At 38.4% G+C, this 15125-nt stretch overlaps 1 protein-coding gene across 2 annotated transcripts in view; it reads left to right on the top strand.

Annotated features, from left to right (window-relative positions):
• LOC147708011 (N-acetylglucosamine transporter UNC93A-like) overlaps positions 1 to 15125 on the top strand; it is a 515404-nt gene that overhangs the window by 355253 nt on the left and 145026 nt on the right. For both annotated transcript variants that reach the window (XM_086925281.1, XM_086925280.1), the window contains exons 3-5: positions 3052 to 3233; positions 7924 to 8153; positions 9097 to 9225. In XM_086925281.1, the coding sequence (XP_086781407.1) occupies positions 3052 to 3233; positions 7924 to 8153; positions 9097 to 9225 (541 nt within the window). The remainder of the gene's footprint in view (positions 1 to 3051; positions 3234 to 7923; positions 8154 to 9096; positions 9226 to 15125) is intronic.

Here is a 15125-nt window from a genome sequence, read left to right as displayed (position 1 = left end):
TGGCAGCTTGCCGGTGCCATTACCATTACCTGTCTTCCCTTAACTCTGTAAGTGCTTCCTGTAGAGTTTTAATTTTGGTGACAGGAGCATCCTGCCAGAATGTAAATCCCGCGCGCGAGCGGATTTTTCGGCAATTTACTGAGATTCGCGGATCATGAAATTGCCGAAAATCCGCAAATTCCGCGAGCGGAATGGATTTTGCGCCCATAGTTACCTAGAAGGCTAGCCATAACTCTAGGGTGAGCAGCCTGGTCTTGATACCAAAATTAGGTAAGATATATGACATCTTTAGGAGTAGCCGAATAGAGGGTTCTGGGTAGAAAAGGTGATCAACTCCCGGGGGGATGTGTTCACCTCAGGTGAGGATTAGCTGCAGGGTCTAGCAGCGCATTGGTTACTTGCTCCCACATCCCTAACTCCCCTAAATAAGGGACACCCCTAATACCAGAATCTCAGTTCTGAACAACCTTCATCAAAGAAAACAGAAGAAGAGACCTGTGTCTGGGATAACAGAACTTGCACAAAGCAAAAGAGGGATACCGAGCACCTGTGGCAATGCTCCTAGAACTGCCTGACCAAAGCTCGTACTAGGCTATCTCTTGTTTCTCCCCAGTCAGAAAGACCCCCTGTGGAAGCCTGAAGAACCCTCAGACTCTCCTGGACTAGTAGCACTAATCCCCTGCAAACTACAGGTAAAACAGCGCTCCTGATCTGAAGAATCACTGGTCATTGGGCCCTCCGAGGGATCACCCAAATCCATGTGGTCTAGTGCATTGTGGGAACTGAAGTCCCGCCTTCCATGAAGTTACAGGCAGCCACCCCATTCCCTGGGACCACCAGACTTTGAAGTAACCTTCTGATCTACTTACCACTGCCAAAGCGAGTTGGTCGCAGTCCAGCAACTAACCTCTGCATTCGACGTTGCATCTACAGAGACCTCGATCTGACATTCAGCCGACATCAACAGCAGCCATGGTATTGTGTTTTTGCAGCGTTTTCCCTGTAGCACTGTTTCAGCAGTAAAAGCAGCTCTCCCGCGGCTCCTGTTCAGCACCAGGGACAGCCAGGACAACTTTGCACTCAGGCTCCACGGGCCAGGTAAAATTGAACTGACTGTCGTGGCTTGCTCCTGGGACCCACATCACTGCTACCCCGCAAGGGTACAACGCGACTCGACCTACACTAATGGTTTTTCCCATTGACCGCAATTTTCACTGTATTGCTTTGCACGGTTTTATGTTGCTTTAAAAATCTATAACTCTGGTTATATGTATGCTATTCTGTTTCTTCAAGTGTCTAAATTACAAAAAAAATACATTCTATTTTTATAAATTGGTTTCAAAGTTCTCACAAGTTGTCTCAATTACTTATTGGCCATGTTGGTACTTTGAAATGCTTCACATATGTTCCTCTAGTAAAGCCTGACTGCTCTTTGCCACACTACAAGGACTGAGCTAAAGATTTTTTATTGTGAATCCAAGGAACATCTTTTGGGTATCAGGATAGTATTGCATGGTGAGGCCTAATCCCCACAACACATAATACTCCACTTTCCTACAGTTACCCCATGTGATTGGCCGACAATGCAGGGACAGAGGCTTGCAAGGAACAGAAAACATTTTTTAACACAGTCCATGTCCATTGAATTGACTTTTGCTGGGTTTAGAAATAAAGTTTCCTTTTTGGAAAGACATTGGGGAGAGCAGGAAGGGGACTCTAAGACTACTGCCTTTTCCCCTTAGGTAACCAGACAAGATTCTCAAAGGAAAGGGGTCCCACGGAGACCCAGTTCCCTTTGCGAATCAGTTACCACCTCCTTTAAGATGGTAACTTATTAATAGTTTTGAATCCCAATTGCAGTCACAAACCATTGATACATACCATACTGATTCATAATTAGTAAGGAATACCCCTTTCACAGAGCTTCCTAGTTACGATTCAGTGTGAGCCGCAAATCTAATTTTGTGAGTCAGAAATGTTTTTCTCACTCTCAAAATGGGCTTAGTATATAGATATTGGCTCTTTTGCAGTCACAGAGAATGATTTTATGAATCAAAGGGTTGTGACCAAAAATGGGTTTTGTACATTGGACCGTAGATTTCATGCTTTTCCTTCAGGTATCTCTGCATAGTTAAAAACTGTATTGCTTTGCACGGGTTTATGTTGCTTTAAAAATCTATAACTCTGGTTATATGTATGCTATTCTGTTTCTTCAAGTGTCTAAATTACAAAAAAATACATTCTATTTTTATAAATTGGTTTCAAAGTTCTCACAAGTTGTCTCAATTACTTATTGGCCATGTTGTCCAAAGGAGTAGACGCCTCTGTTTCCCAGCTCAATACCTAGTCACAAAGTCTGCAAGTGGCCTTTCTTGTATTCAATGTATTTCCTGGGCGCATTAGTGAATAATTCTAAAATGAGGGAATCTTTGCAATTTGTCTCCTGCCTATGAAGGTTCTCTTGTGCAAACTACACCTTTGCCTTCCTGTTCTAAATGTGCAGAAACATGTGATGGTAAAGCACTTTCTTTGTCCCCAGTGGTCAACAAGTCTTCCTCCAACATAAAATGTATTACTGCCTCTTTCTCCTGTTTTACACAAAACAATGGCAGTGTTTAAGAGTAGGGGGCTTTTTATCATACATGCACTTTGTTCAGGTGAAAGGATAAGTACATTTCTAAAAACTGAAAGCATTATTTTCCCTTTAAAATTCCAAGCCCTCGTGAATTTTCTTAAGCTCAGTTAAATATGATTACGCATTCTAAACAAAAATTTCAGCCTTGGCATCATCTGAAGCAAACATTGTGGGGAAGCTTATAATGCAATACTTCCTGAATGCTCTTCACTTCCTCTGCTACCAATTTGACATACAATGTACAAGAAAGAAAGATCCACTATGCTTTTCTCTGATTCAAAACACCATCATCATTTATTGCTGTAGGTAGGCTTTGTATAGCTGGTGATAGACAGTGGCTTACCAAACTTTTCTCCAGGTAATGCAGTTTAACCTTCTTTTTTATCTCACCAAATTGATGTTTGCTTTTTTTACAGAGCAGCCTGAATCCAATTAAGGGGATGGGTGTCGCCTCATTGAGTGTCATCTACAGCTCCCTCATCATTTCCTCAATGTTCCTGCCATCTATAATTATCAGGAAATTTGGTTGCAAGTGGACTCTGGTTGGCTCCATGTGTTGCTATGTCACATACACATTGGCAAACTTCTACCCACAATGGTACTTAACATATTGAACTTTTGTCATGTAGTAAAATAAATAATCGGCTGTAGACCGCCAATAAAGTGCCATTATACACCATGCATTCAGGGATTTCAAGCCAATATCAATTAGAGAAAAGGTGAACAGCAAGTACCAGAATGCAATGTTGTTTACTGAAAAGCCACCTCTGGTGCCACACTTGAGATATGGCTACTTGGTGACTAGGAGCCATATTGTTTGTTGGATAGTGAAACCTAGATAGTTCCTATCAAGTTCACCTTGAAATATGGGTCTTGGGCGCCTACTTAGAAACCTGCCACCCTGAAGAATATAAAAACAAGTATTGTGAAAGCCAACAGGTCGCAGCTTTTGTACATATTGGGTCTGCGAATGCTGTTTGGCAAATCAGTGCAGCGTTAGCAAAAGAAAAAGAAAGATTTTATTTCCCCACTGTACATATATTCTTAATTCTACCTAGGTTGCTCACGTTCATTAATCTGATCATTTGCTACATGTTGGTTTACTTTCAATTTTGTACCTCAGTGCCTTTGTCTTTTGGCCCTAAGCCTATAATATCATTACATACAACCTCATCTAGAACTTGGCGGCTGGCCCAACCTGTGCCAGGGCAACAGAATAATTTACTCCATCGCCCTGATGGAGGTGTCACCTGTCAAATTTTGAAATGTCCGTCCGCCTGACAGATATTTCAAGCACTGATAGGAACCACCATCAAGGCAGTTCCTGCCAATGCATTGAAACTTTGCCGAATGGCTCCATCAAACATGACAAAGCCATATGGCAAAGATAGAATTTTTAATATTTTCAAAACAAAAATCCTAAAGCTGTATTTTCTTTTTGAAAAAAAAGTGTGCCCCCCCCCCCCCTTGCCATGGGAGTTTCTTCTCAAAGTGAGGGGACTATGAAAAACAGCTATATGTCTGCCCATCTAAATTAGGTGAGTGGACATATATAGGCAAATCTACAATGGCCCTTAATCCGTTGGGGTGTAGTAACAAGTACCCCCTGGGAAGAGTTTAGATTCCTAGGGCAGGGCAATATACAATTGAGAGAAATATCCCTAGGCAACTCAGAGTCAAGACAAGTTAAAAGACCATAGAATTCACATGTATGATATAGGACTCAGGGTACGTGCAAAATCATAAATAAATAAAAATGTCTTTAATTCAAATTTAATTTAAAAACATTATGAGACAAAAGGTATCCATCTAGTGAAATCGACGGACATACATGTTCGATAAGACATAACAATATACAATGGATAGAGAGACAAAAATGCAACAAACAATATATAGATAGGAATTCTTGGGAGTAGCTATACAATTGATCTTTTCTAGGTGCGTTTTGGCATATAATGCTCCTTCATTAGGAAAGCCACAAAACACCCTAAATGAAGAAATTTAAAATAAGTTCACCTGAGTCCAACGATTCACAACGAGAAAATGGTGTGACTATCACTACCTTCAAAAAACCGCCAACCTCTAGCTGTGAGTGGAGTGAACAAGGGTGAGTAAGTGAGCCTCTAGAAGAGACCATCACGGATAGCGTGGAAATGTTTTTGCACACATAAGAGGATAGTGTCTATTCTGGAGAAAGGACGGGAAAGGGGGGAAGTATTTGGGGGTGGATGGTTTGGGGGGCAGAGAAATGATTTACAATATGTTATCTTAAGCATTAAATATTCTTGCGTTTGTCATGATAAGTAGTTTGAGGTTAATCACCTTAACCCTTTTTAAAACATGGTGGTGGAGACTACTTAAGTGTCTATGATAAAACATTTACCAGATGTGAGATTCATGTCTGGTCACCAAATTCGAACAGACTGGATAAGTATCTAATAATTAGGAAGTGGTCATTTATATGTGGACCCATGGGACAGAAGATAATTTTACCAAGAGTTCAGGCGGTGCATTGTCTATGCCCCAAAACTGATAATTATTCCAGTAAAGTCCGATGAATGTGCACTAAATAATATAATGATGAAAATGGGAGAAAGAAAAAGTTTTAAAATGGGAAGAAGCTAAATTGTGTGTCTAAAGGCAAAGTAATATGTATGAATACCTTAATAGTGAGTGATAAATGGAGCCTTGTACTTCTAATATGAGGTTTACATAAAAGGCCGACTTTCAGGACTTCGTCTCAGAAACAGAATATGTTTGTAATACAGGGATGCGGGAACCACACTATATTTCTAAAGTCAAGATGAAAATTGATACATCAAAATTAAATCCGTTGGGCCATCTCGGAAGTTTGGCCACAACGGAGAAGAAGTAGTTTTGGACATCGTCAAACTATGGTCCATTTGTATTAAAACCTGACGGTTGGATCATAATGTTGGTGGGGAGGGACCTCCGTGAAGAGTTAAATCTAGCCCTTATTATTTTATTCTCTTCACTCTAAAAATGCATAATGAGCTTCTGACAAACATACGTATATTATCCTTATTAGTTATATTTAAAGTTATTACGCAAAACTCTTGAAAGGATCACCATCTTGGCATGGCCCATGAATCTCGATCTTTGTTGGGTATTGTATATTTGTATCATGACTGCTAGTTACTGATTTGCCAATTGTTACATCTATTTGTAAAATGATTTAGATTAAAGTGCCCTTTCAAATATAAATAAATTAATGTATTCTGACTGGAGAATTGAAGTGCCATCACAAAATATTATCCCTCGGAGTTTGTCTGTAAAAAAATGTGAGGCATTAGTATTTTTCAGATGCCCTGTGTAATGCACAAATCATATAATCTTATCAATGGGCAGCCAACATTCAATTTAAATGTGAAAATAAATAAAAGAATAATTAAGAAATAATTATGGCCTAATGATACCCTCACACGGAACTCTGGATATTCAATAGCCTAAATAGTTAACAAATGGGTGTTACCATATTGTGGTAATGAAGTGGTACATTTTGATATCAAATTTCTTGTTGCTGCTATCTCTACTGTCACTTTGTTCGGTCAAGTTTCTTTTGAACCCCTGTCTCATGTGTATTTGAAAAAGCTTTGAAGTGTTTCTTTCATTTAAATGAACTTTTAGATTACTTTTTTGTTCCACCTTTTTCAATAGACATTTTGGATTAGAAGTTTTTGAAACTCAGATAGAGCATTACAATTTAAAGTAGTCCATTTAAATAAAAATCAGTCATCACCAAATGAGACATTATGTGCCAAAAATACAAAAACATCAATGACACTTAAAAACGTAGATACCGAAGGTGATGGTAAAACATGGCTGTACATTGAATTACAAAAGTAGAGACATTACAACATATTTAATTCATATACAATAACTTAACATTTTGAAAATATTGCACCTCTATAGTAATACATCACATACTCATGAATACCTTTGTGAATCATCCCCAAAATGAGTATGTATGTTCAACCTAAACACAAAAATGTGTCTACAGATTCTGTTATGCATCTCTTGATTAAAATAACTTAAATCTTCTGCTCTCTGGTGCTTTATAACATCCTCTACGTTAAGCATATATAATACTGGATCATGAACTGATAATAGGATTGAATACATTTAATAAGAATACATAATAGTGGACATCTGGATTGATAAAAGACCTACAATCTTCAAGAAACCTATGGTTAAATGCCTCTTAATATGCCCATAAAACCGTATTAGGGATACATTTGATCTCAGGTGGTATATCCATAAAAGGTTTAAATAACGAATTACAAATATTATCTTGAGTTATTGTTTGTTATTCCAAAACTCTTGGTTTTATTGAATTGGACATTTAAGCTCATTATATACAGTGGAATGCTATTTATAGTTATTCATAGTTTTCCATGATCATTCTGTTGAGATCATTTCTAATGAGAGCGACAGATGAAAATATATGGATATGCCTCCATTTGCTGCTGAGGTGTGCATCCCCAAAATGATGTTTCTTATGCTTATCCATTTTTCAGTGAAACAATGCTCCTCTTGAAAGACTATTCTTCTTGAACAGGTGCTACAAAAATGTAATTAGATGAGATAAGAAAGTATTGTGTTCCTTCCCAGTAACAAATATACCTTTACAATCAAAGATAATGTGAGCATTTACCACTAATTATAAGGAAACTGTAAATTCCTATCAATAAGATTAACCATAACTATTTAAAAAATCTTTTGCTTTAATGAAACAAAACTTTTTTTCTCAAATGTAAATACTACAACAATATAAGATATGGCATTGTAAAACACGCACAGGGGTAAGACTAAAAATATCTAAAAGAAGAATTAAATTGGAAGGACAAAAGGAAAGGCAGTGACAAGACAACAGGCCCAAGGTAAGCCGAAATGCAAGCAAAACACCTTGGACTGATGGCAGAGATGAAGAAAGCCAAAGAAAGGCTCCCAGTACACAGAAACATATTTAGCAAAGCAAAGAAACAAAGAAACCATCAAATATATTTAATGTAAAACATATTCATAGCAGAAACCTATGTAAGAAAATCCATCAAGAATGTTATTAATACATTTGGAAAGCTATAGCTAAGTTAAATGCATAGACTAGAATTACATGAGTAAAGTAATCCTTGGAGGCCCAATGAAATCGATGACAAGAAACACATCCAATTGATTAAAATGAATACAGGAAAATGGCTAGTCAGTGTCATTGTAATGAGAATTTTGTATGGTGGAATGGTTTATTAAATGAATGCATTACTTTTCAGGTACACTTTGATCCCAACTGCTATTATCCTGGGATTAAGTGGAGGCCCATACTGGGCTTCAAAATGCACCTACCTTACATTAAGTGGAATTCGGTATGCAAAGAAAAATGGAAAAGACAAGATGAACGTTGTTAACCTTTATTTTGGAATATTTTTCCTGGTATACCAATCATCGGGTGTATGGGGAAATCTAATTTCTTCTTTGATATTTAGTCAGAGACACATTAATGGTAAGTAGCACACTTGTTTTTGTTTTTGTTATTAACAATCAACTATTTCATATATTGTATGTACCTGACCCTGTTTCATTAAGTTGGTTCATTACTGAACACTGCAAACGTCTCCAAACATAATACACTTTAGTCTAAACATATCTTTATCAAAACTGCCAATAGTGTCTCTACGCATGATCATCTCCATTTGAGTACTGCTCTCTGAGGCATCACACTCTCACCATATAAATTAGTACTTTGGGGTCTATTGGGATGGCGGGTGGCGATCCACCTGCCAATTTCCACCGCCGACCTACCAATTCCCCCCGCCATGGAAAGCCAGGTGGAGTTCACTTTCGGTGGCCCGTTGCGGGCACTCAGTGGTTGGTTTGGTTGGGGTGCACTTGGGGGGTACCCATTGTACCCCCCCTATATTTGCATGTACAACATGCATATATTGCATTGTGGCGGGTGCTGCTTACAGCAGCACCTGCCACAATGCAATATATGCAAGATCGTAATAGGCCCCTTAGTGTCCATAAGTACATCTAGTACCTCTAATTGGAAAGGCTGTAAAGTTATTTTAGGCCAGCATCAAAAGAGCTACAAATCTGTGAAAAACACAATTTCAGAACTCAATGAACATCTAACTCCTTCAGTCAATGAGAGGCCATCAAAGGCAATTCAGTGTCTAGAGTTCTACCATTCCTTCATTCATTCGGATTATCAATTCTGTTCACAGTATTTACAGATTAAAATGGCTTTCCTAAAGGGAGCTCAAATCTCCATGCCCAGCTCAAATCTCAGGAGGAAACAAAAAAAATCTGTGTTGTTCTCAATGGTTGTAATTCCCATTCCTAGCCATTTGGGATTTAAGGAGCCACTCATAATGAGGTCCCCCCGTTTAGCACTGCTGTGTAAGTACCATCCAAAGTCTAATAATCTCTTGTGGATTCTCTAGGAACTGTCTTCAACTACAAATACTGTGGAGCAGGCAATTGTCCAGACATGACCATTGGTTCACTTAATTCCACAGAAAAAACTCGACCGTCGACTGACTTAATCTACATACTGATGGGAGTTTATACTGGTATGTGTTTCTTCAAGATAATAATTATTTATGTGTCAAGGAGACTCTGCAAAGTTAAACTAAATAAATTAATATATCCTCATATGTCTCTTTCTTAACGTATTTGAATATCTGTGATGCTTTTTCTCAATTCGATCTTTCATGAACTAGAACTGAGACCTAAAGAAGACTTCAGTCATGGGGCACATAGGGAGAACAATGGCTTCTGAAAAACCACAGCCCTTCACTTACATTTCCTTAACAGACACAGCACACGGCTTGTCTTCAAAAGTGATAGGGTGTCAAAGTAGTATATTCAGCCACGGCCCGTCCTGGGAAGATCGGTGGGCCGGGTGAGCGGTGAATTTGAAGGACGATGAGGAGGGAAAATTATTTATTTATTTTATTTTCCCTCATCATCGCCCGTATAAATCCCCCCACATGACCCCACCACTCTTTCCTGCATGAACCACTGCTGAGTATAATTTGAAAAAGTGTAATAACTTTTCAACACTAAATTAAAAAACCAAGAATGTTTTATGCTAAAGCAATTAAAGCAACAGACATTAAGGATAGTGGCCCCACTGATTCCTGTTATATTGAACAAAAATTGAAAAATTATCTATGAAAATCCAGAATGAGATTACGCAGATGCTAAGCACAGCCTAAAGTCCTTCTTTCAATTTGCCCATGATCTCCAAGGAGCCTCGAAGCATTAGTTAGTGAGCACATCTGAATTATAAACTGTTGTGTTTCACAGAGAGATTTCAGCTGCTGAGCACTGGGTACAACATTGGGGAAGGAATGCTGGAATTAGTGCTTAAGCAGTGATATCTGGATGTTATTCCTCAAAACCTTGTAATCCCCATTATAAACCTGCCTACAGAATTACTGTGACCCCCAGTAACTTTAATTCCAGAGCCAGGAAAATAACAGGGATTACTCTAGACCACTGATGGGAGGTAGAATATTTTTGAGAAGGTCAAATGAACAGGACCACACCTTGAGATTTAAAAAGCTGAAGCTGTGGCTAAGCCAACTGGCCATGGTAGTTTCACCCCACTTTACATCCCAGGAGGCAAATTAATGCCTGGCAAGGTTTAGAAATTGCTGCACTAACAATAGAGTCATATGTTTGATGCAAAATTATTTTGTGGATTCGCCCCTGAATTGGAATTCTGTAGACCCAGCCATTGTTGTGAAAAATAATAAAGAACATTGTTACTTTCACTCGGGAGGATGATTTGGGATGTCTTAAAAAGATATTGCTGGAATTTCTTTTCAGGATGTTCAGTTTCTCAGACCTTTCTTTAAGGTTTTGTCTATATATCTGATTCTTGAAGAGAGATAGGCTTTTTCACTTTTCTGCTTACAATAGACATGGGGAGGGGCAATATAGAAAATCAAAAAGATCATGTTAAAGGATTCCTATCTTGCACTTTGACCTAACTGGCATAAGACTTCAAAAGTAGTGTGAGGAGACTATATTCACTCTAGTGGAACCCAACCTAATAAAAAAAACGACTCACAGTGTGAAAATCACACTATTTACAAAGTATGCAGACTTTGTTCTGAAGGTTACATTTTTCAGAGGTTTTCTATGCACAAGGGCACGGAGGTGAATAATATTAATATCCTACAGAATCGTTTTCTTAACATAAAACATGGATATATGCAACAGGACTATTTCAAAAGTCCTCATTTTCTTGTTTTGCCCCAAAGCGAAAAGCTATGTAAAATTCAGGATTTGCAATATTTTCCAGTTTCCAGTTTTCCAGATTGTCAAAAATGCACCAACGAGCTACAAAAATGAGTCCCACCATGTGACACAGTATGTTTTTGTGAACCAAAAACCTTGTCACTGCTGGAGTCCTCTACTCTATTGGAAATGAAGCACTGGAGGGACAGTAGGGCGTTCTGTACAATATGGAACCCACACACGTATTTAGGCAAGTTATCATGGTATCTACTGACAACTAATCTATGGGACCTACTGAGCAGAGAGTGGAGATTTGAGAAAGTATACGCAGTAGTTAAACCAACATTATGATAGTTCTTGCTAAAAACAGAAACAAATTCAAGGTTTCCCAAAGATCTCTGAAATGAAAATGGATTTTATAAAATGAAATGAAATGAAAATGGATTTTATAAAGCGCAAAATAGCTGCCCGGAGGCGTCCTAGCGCTGAAAAAAAACTAACAGGTGTTGCCCATAGGGCGGAGTCCAGGAGAGGTTACTTATTTATTGAACAGGAAAGTTTTACAATTTTTCCTAAAGGAGGTGAGGTCAGAGTTGGACCTAAGGTGGAAGGGAAGACTGTTCCATAATTTGGCCGCGTTCAGGGAAAAAGAGCGACCTCCTGATCTAGATCTTTTGACCTTTGGTACTACAGCTAGTAAGGCATTGGTGGATCGAAGTTGTCTGCTGGGAAGGTAGGGGGTAATTAGGGGGCGACTAATCAGTGGCCCGGTTTCCCAGAAAGATTGATGGGCAACACAAAGGGATTTGAAACTGATCCTGTCTTTCACCGGGAGCCAGAGTAATTTTTTCAGTCCGGCCTTCGCAGAGGTCCTGCGAGAGAGCTGGAGCAGGGTTCGGGCCGCACAGTTCTGGATTACCTGCAACTTTTTAAGTGTGGAGTCAGGGGTCCCAAGGTAGAGCGCATTTCCAAAGTCCAGCCTGGCAAGTATCAGTCCCTTGACCACGATTTGTCTGGCCTCAAACGGTAGTAATGGGAGAATCTTTTTTAGCACTCTAATGAGGCCAAAGCAGGTAGCAGATAGTACAGTGGCCTGATGATTGAATGTTAGGGACTTGTCCAGCCAGATTCCCAGGCTCTTGATGGTATCTCTGGGGACTGGAGGGGTGCCCAGGCAAGTTGGCCAGATTTGATTAATCGAGGAAGGTGCTAGATGTCCCAGCATCATGACCTCTGTCTTGTCTCCATTAAGTTTGAGACAAGACATGGTCATCCATCGATCAATCTCGCTCAGACATTTGGGCAGATCCACTGTGCCTACAGGGTCTCCAGCCGGTGTGAGGGAGACCACCAGCTGGGTGTCGTCCACGTAGGTAAGGATCTTAATACCATACGGACGGACGACCCCAGCCAGTGGTCTCATGTAGATGTTAAACAACGTCGGACTCAATGAGGAGCCCTGCGGAACTCCACAGTTCAAGGGCTTGCTTGTGGAGATGGTTGCTCCTTCAAAGACCTGAAATTGCCTGCTGGATAGGTCATTAGTTTCATGGTCATGTTTATAGAATATTTCGTACATACCTAGTCTTTGATGTGGACTACATGGTCAGTCGGAGAAATTCATCACAGCATTTGAAATTCCTTTTCAACTAATTTTATGCAGATTTTAACCCCTTGGGAGTGGCTGGAATTTCGCTGCAAGGTCGAAAAATTCCACGCGTGACACCACCGTGGCGTTGGACTGCCAGGGGCCATCCAATGCATGCAAGGGGTTAAAGGTCAAAAGAGAAGGCCAGAACTTCAACAAAGATTACATGTGTTTAAGAAAATGCAAGTCTAGATATGGAAGTTTATTTTTGAAAACTACACAATGAAATTAAACACTCCATCAAAACTCTTTCAGTAACATTTCTGTAATATGTAGTAATGTAAAAACCACGAGTAAACCATGTTTGTGTGCCAAACACTTTATGGATTGTGTGCATAAGGATCTATAAAACAATGGTATTTAAGGTATTCTCTCCATAAATATAGCAACTGCATGAATGTGTTCCATTGTTTTAATATGTTTACCGCAAGTCTGTGAATTTCATTGTATTTAGAACTTTTGCCCCTAGATCTTCAGTCTCTAAAATAGAAACTTATCTCAACTCTAGTTTAAAAACACTATCCTTTCTACTCTATTGGAAATGTAGGAAATATATACATTTGAAATTAAATATATGACTTTCTCAACATAAAAATCGTATAGTGTAGAGAAGGTGGTATAGTATAATCTTCTAAAAGTTGTGGCAATATAATTTACTCCCTAAGGGGTATGGTGATGGTTAATCTAACAGCAGAAAATCTTCAGGTGCAAATTACATTTATGGATGAAATTATGTTATTACAACAAGAGGCAGTGTTGCTTTTTAACCAAGTCATTTCATGAGAAGAAAGAGAAGAACAGATTACATCAATGCTGCCTTGTAGGTGGCAGAACAGCTTATGTCGTGGATAAAGGAGATCCCGGCAAGCCGATGGGCAAGATGTTCTCCTACGACTACTTCATGCAGATGTGCCTGAAGCATCCCCTTTGGTATCGCTTTGTTCGCCCTGAGTTGGCATGGTATGCCCAGACGTGGGTCCCTTGCTCACTATACAACTGGATTCAAGATAGCCTGGCTGATGAAGATTATGAATCCGAAACCGGTCCCAGGATGCTTGTTTCCAGTCCAGGGAAGACCTGGCTTGGCAGTTTGGGCTGGACTGTTCCCATGAGGCACAGGGTTAGACTGATTTGCATATGGCCATGTCTGAACTCGGGTGGCAGAGTGAGCTAAAGAATGATGATGGATTAAACCCAGATCAGTTGACTGGAGGTGAGTGTTTGATTTGCTCAAACACTCCATCCATCATCACCTTTGAATCGCTTTGGAGCACAAAAACAAGCACACGGACGACTCCATGAACTTTGCTGAGTTCCCTAAGAAGTCCTCTGAGGAGTGGATGCCAAAGAACATAAAAGAAAAAAGCAAGTTCAAAAAGATGTAATTATGATTAATGTTTATAATTATTTTTAAAAATAAATGTTAATGTTAAAATATAAATCCCAATAAATATTTTACACATAAAAATACGTTTTTAATAAAATGTATACTAAATATAAAGTTTAACAAAAGATTGCAACATATTTTTACATTTATTTAACCACATACAAGAAAAATAAATATCCTTTAAAATACAAAAAGTGAAAAAATCACAACACAATAGAGAATCAGTTTAAAACAAATTACAAAATGTTATATCATGCATATTTTGTAATTACATATGCTTCAATATTTCATTATATATATATATATATATATATATATATATATATATATATATATATATATATATATATATTCACTGAAAAAACCATAGGTTTCACACCAGTTATAGTTAGCTTGAAATTTTACTGACATAAAACCATTGAAATTCCCACGTTATAGTTAGTTGGATTCACTATAACTTGCGCGCCTGCAATGCACTGCTGATGACGTCACATATTACATCACTCATGACATGGTCAGTGACATCACTGATGACATCACTGATGACACCATCTAGTGAATGTGTGTCTTTCTGAAAAATAAATATGTTTTGTATATGTATTTGTAAAGTACGATGGAAGAATAAATGGTTAAATAAGTGTGTAAATGGATGTTTGTTTTTAAAAGAATTGATTGGTTAACTGCCTTATTAAGTGTATCTTAGTGAATACATATATTAGCAAGTAACTTTTAAATATTGAAATGTATGTATCAGTGTTTCACTTTGTGTATAACTGGCTGTATGGGTTGGTGACTGACTCACGGTTTGTATGTGTTTTGAAGACAGCATATGTACAGGACTGTATGGATGGATGAGTGTGTATATGTGTATGTTAGTGAGTAAATGACTGTCTCACTATTGTCTTCTTCAGTAACGACATATGTTTTAATCTAGTATATGTGAGTATTGATTTATAAAAGTGAGTATATGTGAGAGTGAGAGATTATAAGAGTTCCTGTTTAAATAAGTATGTGTTTCTATAAGTGATTGTTTAAAAGAGTAAGTATGTGTAAGTATTCTTAGAAGTAAAGTGGTAGTGTGTGTATTGCTGTATATGCAAATAAATGGATGTTCAATAGTTTTTTTGCATGTGTGAATATGTGTGTGAGTAACTTTTGGATGACTGTCGAAGTGTAACAGGATGTAT

The sequence above is a fragment of the Lissotriton vulgaris genome, chromosome 6 (genome assembly GCF_964263255.1).
Source record: "Lissotriton vulgaris chromosome 6, aLisVul1.2, whole genome shotgun sequence".
NCBI lineage: Eukaryota > Metazoa > Chordata > Amphibia > Caudata > Salamandridae > Lissotriton > Lissotriton vulgaris.
This window is presented reverse-complemented; position numbering and strand designations above follow the sequence as displayed.